The sequence below is a fragment of the Trichosurus vulpecula genome, chromosome 2, assembly GCF_011100635.1.
Source record: "Trichosurus vulpecula isolate mTriVul1 chromosome 2, mTriVul1.pri, whole genome shotgun sequence".
Classification (NCBI taxonomy): domain Eukaryota; kingdom Metazoa; phylum Chordata; class Mammalia; order Diprotodontia; family Phalangeridae; genus Trichosurus; species Trichosurus vulpecula.
The window spans coordinates 234363080-234377696 of record NC_050574.1 but is presented as its reverse complement, the minus strand read 5'-3'; the positions used below and the strand labels follow the sequence as shown (position 1 = coordinate 234377696).

The 14617-nt window shown below is 38.9% G+C and overlaps 1 protein-coding gene across 1 annotated transcript in view; it reads left to right on the top strand.

Annotated features, from left to right (window-relative positions):
* CCDC141 (coiled-coil domain containing 141) overlaps positions 1–14617 on the top strand; it is a 294918-nt gene that overhangs the window by 206117 nt on the left and 74184 nt on the right. The window contains exons 16-18 of the mRNA XM_036743398.1: positions 3874–4062; positions 5011–5187; positions 6511–6660. Of these exons, the coding sequence (XP_036599293.1) occupies positions 3874–4062; positions 5011–5187; positions 6511–6660 (516 nt within the window). The remainder of the gene's footprint in view (positions 1–3873; positions 4063–5010; positions 5188–6510; positions 6661–14617) is intronic.

Genomic DNA, 14617 nt, shown 5'->3' with positions numbered 1-14617 from the left:
AGATACTGTTTATATGCTTTTTGAGAGTTATTTTCACTTAAATTGAGAGAATGTCAGGAATATATGCAAATGTGTGTTTCTTTTAAATTATTTTTCTAGGAAAATAATTGACATTGTTTTTCCAGATTGGAACTCCAAAGTTGGGGGGGCGGGGAGCAGGTTGCTTACTGATGTAGGCATTCCATACCTTATCCCATTGCAAGGCTTCTGCCAACCAAATCGTGTCTGTATCAACCTGTGATTTATACCTGCAATCCCAGCTCCCTGCCACCATCCACAGCTATTTGTGGCTAATTCTCCTTAATCCCTTTGCCTTAGATGGCAAAGGCACAGAAGGAGTGGATGATATAAAGACTGAGTCATGTTCATGGCTGCTGGCCAGATAGCATGGGTTGTACTGCTTCTCTCCCTCTGAACCCTTCCTCAGCTTGGCAGAGGAGTCAAAAAGGTAGCCAGGGCATTCTCTTGACAATATGTGCTATCTTCTTAACGTGGCATCTCTCTGCTGCAAAATTAGAAGACTAGACCAAAATCCAAATCCCATCTTTTTATCACTAACATATAATCGAATTCTAAGATTCACTGGTTTCTTGTGATAAAGAGTGCTTCATAGATTTGTTTGGGCTTCATGGCCTTCACTCACAGAACCACAGTTATCTTGAAAATGTAAGGGACCTCAGGGGTTATCTAGTTGAATCTCTTCCCTGAACAGGAATCTCCTCTACTATACCCCATGTGACCATTCAGCCTCCTCTCAAAGACCTCCAGTTAATGGCAAGAAAGAGGTAATCCATTGTACCTCGAGACAGTTCTATCAGATTTTCATCAAGTCATGACCTGTTTCCAATCAGCAGCCACTCATTGCTTTTCTGGAGCCAGGCTGAACAAATCTCTCTTCCATATAATAGTTTTTCAAATGCCTGGAGTCAGCTTTCATTCCATTCTCTATCATGTATACTGACTGCTAGGCTAAACAGCCTTAGCTCCTTCAACTTATCTTCATATAAAGTGATTTTCAACTGCCTCCCCATCTTGGTTATCTTTCTCTTTATGGAGTCCTCCTAGAACAATTATCATTTTGTTCAGTAACTAATCACAACAGAGAATTTCTTTGTAGCCAATATAAATCTCTTGAGACCAAGACATCTTATTTTATTTTTAAGACACTGGAAAATAATCTTTCCTATATGGAAATTTCCCATCTCCAAACTGCATCTTACTCTCTCTGTTCTCTTCCTTAGCCAACTGGTCCACTGTCAAAACTTCAATTCTAACTTTTATTCTGATGATTCTCAAATCTATATCTTGGGCCCAGACATTTCTATTGTGTTTTATCTTCAATTACCTTCCGTTCATTCCCTCTTCTTCTTTTTGTTTCTGCTGCTGATGCTTTTCAGTCGTGTCTAATTCTTCAGGAGCTCATGGACTGTACTGTCCATGGGTGGGTTTCTTGCCAAAGATACCAGAGTTCTTTGACATTTCCTTCTCCAGGAGATTAAAGCAAACAGAGGTTGAGTGACTTGCCCAGGGTCACACAGCTAATAAGTATCTGAGGTCAGATTTGAACTCAGATCTTCTTGGCTCCAGCATTCTTATCAACTGAGCCATCTAGCTGCTTCAATAACATTGGACATTTCTATCTAGAGCCAAATAATACCTATCTCAACCTCAATTTGTCTAAAACTGACCTCATCTTCTTCCATAAACTTATTCCCCCTCACCCAACTTAATTGTTTTGGTTAATGACACTGTCTCCCAGTCACTCAGACTCAACACTTCTTAGAATATTTTGACTTCTCCCTCTCTCCTTCTCTGCACCTCCCTCCCATTTTCAATCCTATTTTCACATCATCTTTTACATCGATTCCTTCTTTTCTACTTCCGCTGCCTCCACTATCCCCTTGTATGACACTGTGCCAATCTCTTGCAATAGCTGAATGTTCTTTCTCCCTGCCTCTTATCTCTCTGTGCTGCAATGCACTCTTCACAAGCCATCAGATTAATCTGGGTCAGATTGATCTTTTAAAAATAATCCTTTAATTGTATCACCACTCTGTTCAAAAACTTTCAGTGTTTCTCATTTTATTATAAGAAAAAGTGAGATGGCTTGGAATTCAAGGCCCTCTCTAGCATAGGTCCAACTTTATTTTTCAGCATTACCTTTCACTCTTGCCAACTTAACCTGTTCACTGTTCCCCTATCACCCCTTGCTCTCATTTCTGTTTCTGAACCTTTGTTCAAATTGTTTACCCTACCTGGAATTCCAGGCCCTTTCATCCATATCCACTCTTTAAGGACTACTAAAAAAATCTCACACGTTCCTTAAAATCATCTTGGACTGTGTCAGTTATCAGTGATATCTTCTTATCCTAAATATTAATTGCATATGCCATATATTTGAAATTTCATTCTATATCATTTTTTATATGTGTTTAATTTCTTATCTCACTGGGATTATAAACACTATATCACATTTTAGGAATCTCATTGAGAAGCTGGAGAACTTCCAGGGAAAGGAAGTTAGGTTGATTGCCTTGAGGTTATGCCATATAAATGAACCAGAGATGGTTAGCCTAGAGGAGACTTGATAGTGCTCTTAAGTATTCCTCCCTTCCTCTTTTTCTTCATTTACCTAAATCTCACTCTTTCTTCCAAGCCCAACTCCAATTTTCTCCAAATACTATCAAAAAGTACAATGGACTCCCTTGGGAGGCAGTGTATTCCCCCTCCTTAGAGAACTCCAAACAAAGGTTTGTTAAGTACTGGGTATTTTGTAGGGGAGATTCTCGTTCAGGTATAGATTGGTACGTGGGTGGGGAACCTATTGCTTTGAGGCCACATGTGGTCCAATAAGTCCTCAAATGTAGCCCTTTGACTGAACAAATCCCCCTTAACACAAAGATTTGTTCTATAAAACGTGGATTCAGTCAAAAGGCTGCACTTGAGGACCTAGAAGGCAACATGTGGCCTCAAGGCCCCAGGTTCCCACCTCTGGACTAGATGACCTCTGAGTCCCACCTGACCTAAAGATGCTATGATGCTATTTGCTATAAACCTCCACAGGGTAATGCACATAATAGGGGCTTGATAAATATTTTTGATTAAGATTCAGATATTATTATTAATCTGGCTTTTGAAGTTTTAGATTCCTAGTTTCTTCAACCTTTGACCACCTATTTCTAAGGCTGGTAAACTTTTTGGGGAGGTAGTTTTCAAATTCTCCTCAAGTTCCTCAGCCCTCACCAGTTTCATACCTAAGGCACTGGCCATTCTTCTGAGTTTTTGATCTGACTAGTGCTAACTACAATGGGAGAACACTTTTTGGTTTCTGGGTATTGTGTGCTATTTATGAATCCTAGTGTCCTTGCCTTTTAAGTAACAGTTCAAAATTGCTGCTCAGCTACTGAGTCAGTCTAATGTTTCTGCCATACTTGTATGTGGCAAATACTTTCCTATACTTGTTTAATTTTCCTGTTTTATTATCTGGCATTTGTCTGTACTTAATGTTAAGCATGATTATGTTATTTCATTTGTCAATGAATAAAAACTCTCAGCTGCTGTTAGCTAGTATGTGATTGTCACCTTATGAAGACTTTTTGGCCATTCCTAAAATAAACAGTGTGATCTCAAAGCAGTTAGAGGTGACTCCTTTCCCCTAGTTTCCTATGCGTCATAACACACTTAATATATGACTATACTATGATAAATGGCATCTTTGCCCATTGTAACTTTTTTTGATCTGCCCTTAGAAAAATCTTTAGTTCATTTAATTTTAGGGACAGATATGCCTTATTAAGATAGTTACACGATTAAGTATAAAATAAGAGGCTTTCCAAAAACTGGATTCATTTTATTGCTTCTCTCATTTTCTAGCAACTGGATGCTGAGGTCTGCTACATTCTAAAAGTATTCGAAGTGTTAAACCTCAAAGGAGCCCCTGTAAAGGAGAAGACTCAACAGGTGAAGGAGCTCACTCAACTTCACCAGAAGCAGAAAGAGAGACTTCAAGATTATGAGAATATACTCTCTAAGGCAGTCAGATTCCATCGAGTCAAGGAAGAAGTAAGAATTACAACACTTATGTTTTAGACTTTATTTTTCTGAAAATGAACAAATATTAATTTAACCAAAAATGCCATTAATGACTTTTCTACAGAGGAAAATCTAAACTATCAAGCTGACATCTGGGGCATTCTATAACATGTCCTCAAAGTCCTCTCTAGAATTTCTCTTTCATTAAGACTTTCCCTTAATGCAATGATTCTCAAATTTTTTGGTCTCAGGACTTCTTTATATTCTTAAAAATTATCGAGGGCCCTCCGCAAAGAGTTTTCTGTAAGATATATCCCTTGATATCTACTATATTGGATATTAAAAGATCTTAATATGAATTTGAAAATAGTTTTGACTTCACAGGTCGCCTGAAAGAGCCTCAGGGATCCAAAGAGTTCCTAGAACACACTTTGACATCGCCCTAAAGAAAGAGTTTCTAGAACACACTTAGATAATGCCCTCTGGAAACCCTCACTCTTGCCAAACTGGACTTTGCCATGTCATTCACATGTCCATTTCTGTGCCTTTCTGTATATATATATATATATATATATATATATATATATACACACACACATGTACACACACACATACATGCATATATACCCCTCCTAGGAGTGCTCTTTTCCCTTTTCTCCTCTTATCTGAATATTAAATTCTAAATTGAATTTTTTCCAACCACCCCAGAATACAGTGTTCCCTTCTTCCTCTAAAGTCATTTAAGTACTTATAGAGTTATTATTAATATGGTATTAAAAGGTAATTATTTTATCTTGTGACAATTATATAGTAACAAACTATTATTAATGTGGCACTTAATAGCAATTAATTAATTGTAGTGATGACACTGATAACTAGGGAAGTGATTGGTAGAATTTTAACTCACTAGTTAAAAAAAAATTAAAGTGAAAAATGTTGTAAGCTTTGTTGTGTAATTGTTAATCCACTGCATTTCAGCTGGAAAGTCTCACCAAATTAGAAGTGGAGCTTCTTGAGCCAGTGCTTGAATGGGATGACACCTTCCATGCTAAAGTTCTCCTCTCTGGTTCTCAAGAAAAGCAGGCTCACATAGAACGTCTTTATAAATTGGCCCTTTTCTTGGGAATGGACATCATTTCAGCAGTGCAGCAACCGGTAAGCAATCGGGAAGAAAGACATCAGTTTACCTAATTGTAGCTGGGAGTTGGACTACAATATAAAAGCAGTGCCCCTGATGGCTAAAAACCTACTGTAACACAGTTCTACATTATAACCTATAGTTATTGATAGAATTGTTTCTTTTGTCCCCCCATTTCACTCTGTGGCAAAAGAGACAAACTAAAAAGATAGAAATCAGAAAATGAAATGTATAGGTACTGGAATCCCTGAACATTGCAGATAGTTCCTTATATTAAAAACATAGAGTTCGATACCTTTATTTGACAGATGAAGAAACTGAGACCTAGAGGGGGAAGTGACATCCCAGCAGAACACATCTAGTTAGTAGCAGAGCCAGGGTTAGAATTCAGGCCTCCTTATTTCCAGGCACTAAGCTGGAACGCTAGTTCCTTCCTCTGTGATATCTGATCTGCTTTATAATGTTCTAATAATAGCAACAGAAGAGCTGACAGGAGGAAAACTAACTCAAAACTATAATGAATAAAACACTAGACTCCAATTAATTAAAAAAAACCCTTTCTTCCTTTCTTAGAATTCTTGAGGAGAAAAAGGCCACATTCCATTACAGCATTAGTAGAGTCATCATGGATTCTTTGCTGACAGTTGCTTTAAAGCTATCATTGGGCTACATGGGTACAGTGTACCTAAAGCATTACCCCCTTAACCCTCACCCCCTACAAAGAAAAACCCAAAAGGCATTGATAGAAAAAATTGCTATTCCTGTTGGTAGGTTCAATCCCTACTCTAAGAAGACCCATTTCTAGGGAAAGCTTATCCTCTTGGAAAAATTTATTTTCTTAGAGATTTTAGCAGAAGGGAGAAAAAGGTGCAGGACTCTTACTTTGTACAAATAATGTAAATTGTCCTTCAATCTGCATCTGTAATTTGGCCTTGCAGCTTCTGAGCAAAGATTGGAGACATGCATAACAAACCTAAGGTTAAGTTGGAGATGACAAGAAAATGATAGTGTAAGAACCAAGTTTTCTAATGCATATTTTATGCCTTTTGAAGGATAGATTATACCCAATAATGAATGGTGTCTCTGAGATGGTCGGATCTGATGAACAAATGGTCTGAACGTAGAGCTTCAGGGCTGGGAACGTAATTGTTAGCATTTCCAATATTGGATGGTGGCTTCTCTCTGAAACAATTGTATTTTAATAAGCTACAGTTAGGGCAAATCAGAAGTCATTTTATTTAAAAACAACAATGGTGTCATTTAGAAACGTCATATTTCACTCCTCTCGTTACTGTTTGATCTTTTTCCTTTCTGTCATTTTTTCTCTCTCTCAATTCTAGACCTGCTTTAATATTTCTGCAAAGACTCTCCAGCAGCAGCTTCAAATACTCCAAGGTGACAGTATGGCCTGGCACTCCAAAGCCAACAAGTACGAGGAGGAGCTGACCCGCATTTTACAGTACTGCTCTACTAAAGAAGAGATAAATGAGGTCTGGTGGAAAGAAGCGATAAATGACCAAAAGCTAGGCTATGCACTAACACTGGCTTCTGCTTGGTGTTTATTTATTCCTCATCTATGTCCGCTGTGCCAGTGGGTGGCTTCCTTGTTACCAGTGGATTTTATCCATTGAGCAGTAGTAGCCTCTGGGTTTGGGGAATCTGAGCTTCTTTTAAGCTTGGATGATGGGAATGTCTTCTTGTGTAGAGGAAACAGCAGTTCAGAACAGAATCTTTGGTTGTGGTTTTGGGCACTGATTCTGAAATGGCTTCTAACTAGAGTATATAGATTTCTTTTAAAGATGGCTCCCTGGAAGAGAGGTGCTGAACTTATCCCTCTAACATCTTTGCTAACTCTAAATTCTAGGATCCTATGTCATCAGCAATGCAGCTGGATATGGAAATCAGTGAAGTTCAGTATAGAGACTGTATAATTTTGGGTAAATTAGTCAGTGTTCTTTGGAAAGATACTGAGTCACAAAATGCAGTGGACAGCATGCCAGTTACTATCAGTGTGACTTTGGGCAGCTTTTCTCTTCTCTAACCCTTCATTTCCTCATCTGTAAAACAAGAGTAGAATAGGTGGTTTCTAAGGTTCCTTAAATCTTCATTCCTATGATCAACAAGGTCAAATGTGTGATCTTACTCAAATTCAGTGCTTTTTTTCCCCAGCAAAACAAATGTATCCCAGTAAAATAGGCCACAAAAGAGCCTCTATTCCCTTTCCTTGACCCTCCCTCTTCACTGTCTCTCTCTGTCTCTTTGTCTCTGTCTCTTGCTGTCTCTTTTTGTCTATCTCTGTCTCTCTCTTTCTCCTCTCTGTCTCTCTCCGACTCTGTCTCTGTCTCTTTGTCTCTGTCAGTCTCTGTCTCTCTGTCTCTGTGTCTCTGTCTATGTCTGTCTGTCTCGCTCTCTGTCTCCACTCTGTCTGTTTCTCTCTTTCTATCTCTCTCTTTCTCTCTCTCTGTCTGTCTCATCTCTGTCTGTCTGTCTTCTGTCTCTGTCTCTTTTTGTCTTTGTCTGTGTCTCTCTGTCTCTCTCTCCTCTGTCTCTCCACTCTGTCTGTCTGTTTCTCTCTTTCTGTCTCTCTCTCTTTCTGTTTCTCTCTGTCTTTGTCTGTCCATCTGCCTGCCTATCTGTCTGTTCGTCTCCTGTCTGTCTCTTTCTCTGTTTCTCTGTCTCTCTTTTGTATGTCTCTCTCTGTCTCCTATCTGTCTGTCTGTCTGTCTCTCTCTCTGTCTCTTTCTCCTCTCTATGTCTCTCTGTCTCAATCTCTCTGTCTCTGTCTTTCCCTCTGTCTCTGTTTTTCTGTCTCTGTTGGTCTGTCTGTCTTACACACATACACACACACATATACAATCACAGGATTTGAGCTAGAATTCTCCTTTTGGCTTTAAATCTATGATTCTGTGCTTCAGTTTATCCAGACGCCTCTTTATGAAAAGGAAAGTAAATTCCAGAAAATCTATTCAACTTAGCCAAGGTCTCTTAAGAAGACCTTGAATAGTGCCCCCCGCCCCAAGCTTGCTGTCACACGTAGGAGAATGAGCTGGATTCCACCCCTCCCTTCCCCCTCTTACTCCAACCTCTCAGCTTCATATGGTTTCCTGGGTACAACCAGACAATGGCACAGATTAGGATGTGAGGCATATGCCTGTACCAGGGTGGGCCACTGGATTGAGTACTTCTGAGTTTTGTTACTTTCCATCCCTTGAGGAAAAAGAAAGCCCTGCTCTAATCCATACTATCCTATTTTATCCTATTAATTATAGATCCAAAACTATTATCAGAAACTGTCGTCTCATAGTAATATGGCAAGAAAAATCAGTCACTTAGCAGTGGCCTAGTTCCAAAATGCAGGGAATACCCACTTACCATTACCCACAGCATAATTAGCCCTGTGGTTTTAGATTTCAGGCAGGTGCATGTCCTATAAAATGATCATGACTTGAACATGGCATGAGAGAGAGAATGTGGCCCCTTCCCTTCTAGATCCAGAACAACAGGAGGGAAACAGGAATGGAGATCTGACAACTATTTTTATTTCAGTCCTGTGCAAATGATCGTAGAGCTTTGCTATCCTTTTTTGTAACCCAGGAGATATAGCTTTGGGACTGAGACAAGTGTGCTAGTTTGGGGCTGTGAGTTATTAAATATAGTCCCTCTGCTATCCAGAGATGTAATAATTGGGTCTTCTGGGTGCCCCCAAGTTATAGTCCGCAGCTAACATTTTCTTTCTTAGTAAGAACTTGCAATGCTGTGTTAAAGAAAACACCCAGGGATTCCAGCTTATTTCTAAAACAGGACTACAGTCTCATACATCTTGACTAGGGCAGTTGGGGAAGCATTTTTTTTGTCATTATTTTTTCTAATACGGCCTTATGATCCCTTGTCCCCGAACAAAATCACTTTCCTCTACTCAGGGTCACATTATATGGCTGCTGAGTCCCTTCTGACTTTCAAATTCTGTGATTCTATGACTCATTCCTTCTTCATCATTGTCTTTATTGTACAAAAGTGGTTATTCCTAATCCTTCAGAGATGGTCAAGCAAGGCATTTCTGAATTTACTGATGACCTAAGTAGGACTACCCTCAGATGCCCTTAACTCAATCTCTTTTTGTTCTGTGGAGAGACTAGCCAAGTTGTGTCATTTGTGGAGCTGAGTCTAGCTGATGGTTTCCCAGATTCAGTACTTCTATTTACAAGGCTATAACTTCTGGGTGGAAAACCTTTCCAGAAGCCACAAAGATAGCTTCTGGGGATGTCAGAAGTTTCTCTAGATTAGCCAGCCATGTGATATCAAGGATGACTGGCCTTCTACCAAAGAATAGTCCACAGCTGGTTCTGTGGTCTAACTGGAGGGTTTTACTCTGTGTTCCTAGACTAGAGACAGAAAAAGGTGGGGCAGCTGATCGTATCAGTCCTAGTGTTATCTCTAGCACTGAATGATATAACAGGGTAGGTTGGGCTAGAGAATTCTTTTGTTTGCACTTGTTCTGTCCATCTTGGGTGAGTGGCAGGTATATTGAGCATTGCTGTTTGGCTGTCATTCAACAGCTAATTTACAAATTTAGTCTTATTTGTCACTTCATTTGCTAATGGAACAGCAGTCCTAGCATTGCTTAGTTTAATTGGAGGTAAAATTATCATGGAACTTTAGAATTTTAGAGTTGCAAGAAACCTTGGATATCATCTTGTCCAATAAACTTGTTAACTATATAAAGAAATTAAGGCTTAAAGATGTCACCCGGCTGTAACAAAGTCACAAAGCTAGCAAGTAGGGAAGACACAATTTAAGCCTATATCTCCTAACATTCAAAGAAGTTCTCTTTCCACTCTACTCTGAATAGCTTATTAATGAACCAAGCATCTATTAAGTACCCCTTCTGTGCACTCTACAAGGTGCTCTGCAATTAAAAAGGATATAGTCCTAGAACTCTAATAACAGTTGGAGAATCAAAACATATACATGTAAAACAAAGACAATTGTAAGGCAGTTGTAAGTTGTAATTGTAAGGCAACTGTAAGCAAGTTCATGTTTCTATAGTATAGACTCTACTTGGGGAGAAAGCAGAATATTGTGGACAGAGTGGTCAACACAGAAGACCTGATTTCATAACACCCAGGGTTTTCAAATGTTATGAGGTCTTGGGTATGAGGTTGCTTTATCTTGGTAAGATGCAGCTTTTTCATATAAAAATGAGGATGATGTTTTTATCACTTAATCCACAGGGCTGTTGGTAGAAAAAAAGCTTTGTAAAGTGCTATGTAATTATAAATTGTTATATAAGTTTTGAAGGAATTTAGAGTAAGGGAAACGCCACCGTAGTTGAGTTAGTTGGGGAAGGCTTTTTGGAGGAAGTGACATTATCTTGGATTTTAAGAAGGCCTAATAAGAGAAAGATAATCCAGGCAGGGGGAAGAGTACAAGTAAAGCCAGACACAGAGATGACCTAAGAATATATGGTGGATGATAATTCGATTAAGTATTTATTGAGAGAAGCCAGCTTCAGAATCAGGAAAATCTGTCTTCAAAGTTCACCTCTGATACCTACAGGCCAAGTGACCCTAGGGAATCTCTCAGTGCCCTGGACAATTCCTTAAGACACTAACATAGGGCAGTTTCTGATATGCATCAGTGAATTGAGTTCTGAACTTAGAGATGAAACTTATATGCAATTTGGATGCTTCCTGAACCAATGGAATCACAGGTGGTCTGAACCAACAAAACAGGGCCCAGTACTGGCCTGATAGAAGCTGAGTATACAAAGATGCAGAACGACAGCAGCTCAATATCTGCCTTCAGGGAACAACCCGATTGGATGTGGAAAACAGTGCATACACAAATAAGTACGATGTAAGGCAGGATGATTAAGGACAAAATTCACCAGGAAAAGTGCACATAGTAGAGATCATTTTGGGGGGGAAAGAGGGAAGGCAGGGCAATTGGGGTTAAGTGACTTGCCCAAGGTCACACAGCTAGTGGTAGAGATCATTTTTGCCTAGGGGGAGGAGTAGATCAAGAGAGGTTTCAGAGGAAAATGGCATCTAAGATCACGGCTATAGACAGAGAATTTCAACAAGCTGCTATGAAGAAGGAGTAAATTCCAGGCAAAGGCATGAATGTACCAAAATGGGAGGACATTGTCCCTATGGGCTCTGGTGTTATATTGTTAACAAAAAGAGAAGAACCTAAGTAAAAATGCAATAAATTAGGGTAGATTTGATTCTCACCATAAACATATGTAGCTGCTGTGTAAAACAGCATCTGCTCCCTGGGCTTTTCAACCTAATACAGGCTTAATGGAAAAATAATTGTAAGGTATATTTCCAGTGCTCCTTAGTCTAAATAATGAGTACTTGTTATGTTTTCTGTTATGGAACTCAAAATAGCAAGGAACAGCTGAATTCCACAATGCAATAGATGGTAGTGCTTGGCATACAGACATTATTATTACACTTACATCTGGGGTACTTGAAACACTAAGTAAAACACAAATTTTTATTGAACTAATTTTTATCATTATTTACAGAGGACAGGGTACTATATAAAATGATAATGTTCGGTTCCTTACCCAGCAGCCTACCATTTTATTAAGTTAGCTACAGAACTTAATAGAAAGAATAAGTGCTATACATTGCTTGGCTGCCAAGGTGTCGAAAACCCTTCACAAATTATGTTTACAGGAACACTAATTGACCACCAACACACTTGTCAGTGGGCTAATCACAGTCCTCGGGATACTCTTCTCTCAGCATCTCTCTGGAAATGGGATCCAGTTGGGTCTTGTGCACATGGTCTCTCTTTCTTTCCTTAAGACATAAATCACTCATCTTCTCAATGCATTTTCATATTCTACCTTTTGTCAGTCTATAGCATAATGTAGTTAGTTATTTCAGAGATCAGACTGGTCATACTGTGCCAAAATCAATTTACACACTCTTAATTAGACTGGCTTAAACTATGCTAAAGGGAGACTATAGGTGTCTAGGTGGATCAGTGGATACAGTGCCAGCCCTGGAGTCAGGCAGACCTGAGTTCAAATCCTGCTTCAGATACTTATTAGCTGTGTGGCCCTAGGCAAGTCAATTAACACTATTTGCCTCAGTTCCTCGTCTGTCAAATGAACTGCAGAAAGAAATGACAAACTGCTCCAGAATCTTTGCCAAGACAATCCCAAATGCGGTCACGAAGATTCAGACATGACTGAAATGACTCAACCACAACCACAAAGGGAGACCACATTGGGTTTGGGGAGAGTAAATTGTTCAAGGGGTTTAAAATAGTGCATTTGTGGAAGTATGATGTGATGCCCTTTAGAGGCAAAGCAACAACAGCAAACTAATAAGCAACTCCCTTTATCTGATTTAATGTAAAAAGATGATAGACTTTTTAACCACAGTTGTATAGTATGACTTAGAAAATTACTATCACCTTTGTGTGTACCTCAAACATTATAAAGCTCAGTCCTAAGTCTGAGAGATAGGGTGGGTTTAATATTTTTTTTCATTTCACCCTAGAATATATATTTGCACATAAGCTTTGAATATCGTTGTAGATTTGTGTGTGTGTCTGGCAATCTGCAGCAAATGACAAAATGTTCCATCATTCATTCAGCTCTTTGTGGCCCCATTTGGGGTTTTCTTGGAAAAGATACAGGAGTGTTTTGCCATTTCCTTCAGCTTATTTTACAGATGAGAAAACTAAGGCAAACATAGTTAAGTTTAGACTCAGGTCTTCCTGACTCCAGACCCAGTTCTTTATCCACTGTAGCACCTAGCTGCCCCATCAAAGGCACAGGTTAACAGTCCGTTGTACCATATGAAAGAAGTCATGAAATCATGGGTTGGTGAGGCTGGGAGGGATCTTAGAGATCATCTCCTACCACCCTCTTTGTGTTACAGATAAGGAAACTGAGGCCCAGGAAGGGAACTTATCCAGAGTTATCCAATGTCAAAGCCAGAACTAGAACCCAGTCTTTCCTGCTAAGTATCCTTTCTATGACCACACTGACTGTTCTAGTTTGGTCACTTATTTGTTAAATTTCTAAATTGATTTTCTAAGTTGATTTGAAGCCTGTTTTCATCATATACTGACCCCCTCAAAAGTAACCTTTACATTTGCATGATGCTAATGGAATTTTCCATGGTCCCAACATGGTTAATATGTCCCTGATGACATATGTCCCTGATCAATGACATATACATTAAAAAAATAATTATTCTGGGCAATTACTTTTAGACACATATCATCTAACTTTTAAATTGTTCACTAATAATAACAATATTAATAATATGTTACCTGTCTGGAGCTCTTCTGTCTGGAACTTGGATGAGAACCAGGGAATAAAGACGTTTCTAAAAGTCCTCTAAGCAGCCCAAAATGGAAACCACAGCATCTATGCCTATGTGCTATGAGTGAAATTTACATATAGGGGAGTCTCTCAGGCCATTCACTCAGGGCCTACTTGTAATTATTGTGTATGCAATTCAAACAAACTTGAGGCTTTCTTTTTGCAAACCCTCAAATCCAGCCATTGATATTTATTACTCATATGTCCCTAGACCAGTCTCTTAACCTGTTTGTCTCCATTTCCTCATCTGTAAAATGAAGACCATAATAGGACCCCCCTAAGTTGTTGTGAGGATAAAATAATATTTATAAAGTGCTTTGCAATCCTTAAGGTATTACATAAATGCTAGCTATTATAAGTATTATATGTTTTTCTGTGGCCAGAGGGGGAAAATCCATCAACTATGCTATTTTTCAGATGATAAGACGGTCACCATTTAGCCTGTACTCAAATCATTTCCAGCTGGGCAGGGTGTGTCTAAGCTTTGCATACCTCTTGAGACTACAGAAGTACTTCAAAGTCATTCTCAGGCATTGGCATAGCATGTTAGTAGAGAAAAAATCCTATAGGGCCTGAAAACGAACAGTAGCATGGTGCCATTTAGCGAAGGGACAAATGAGCCCGGTCCAATGATGAGTATGCATCTTGATGATTCTAATCGTTGAGAACAGGTTAAATTGTTGACAGCATATTCTGCTTAATAACTCAGGGAGGTAGGTGATATAGTGTTAGAAGATTTTTCTGAAGAAACCTAAAGAAAATGAGTGGAATACAAACTGTTTTAGATGCTTAATGGGACAAGAATTTAGCTTATTCAGAAAACACGGCTATTCAGAATTATTTTCCCAAAGATCCAGATACATATAGTTTTACTGAAACTAACTTTAGTTTTCTGACCCATATGATCAAGGTGAACCCTAATCAACATAAAATCTTCTTCAATTACTAAAATGTTTGAATTACTGTGATAAATTGCTGCCCCAAGTTACTAAAAAAAAAACAAAAAAACTACTGTCTTTTCTTTCCAAATAGCCCCCTTTAGAACTACTGATACAGGAAAAGTGTCTTTTACCCTAAACATTATACTGCTATGA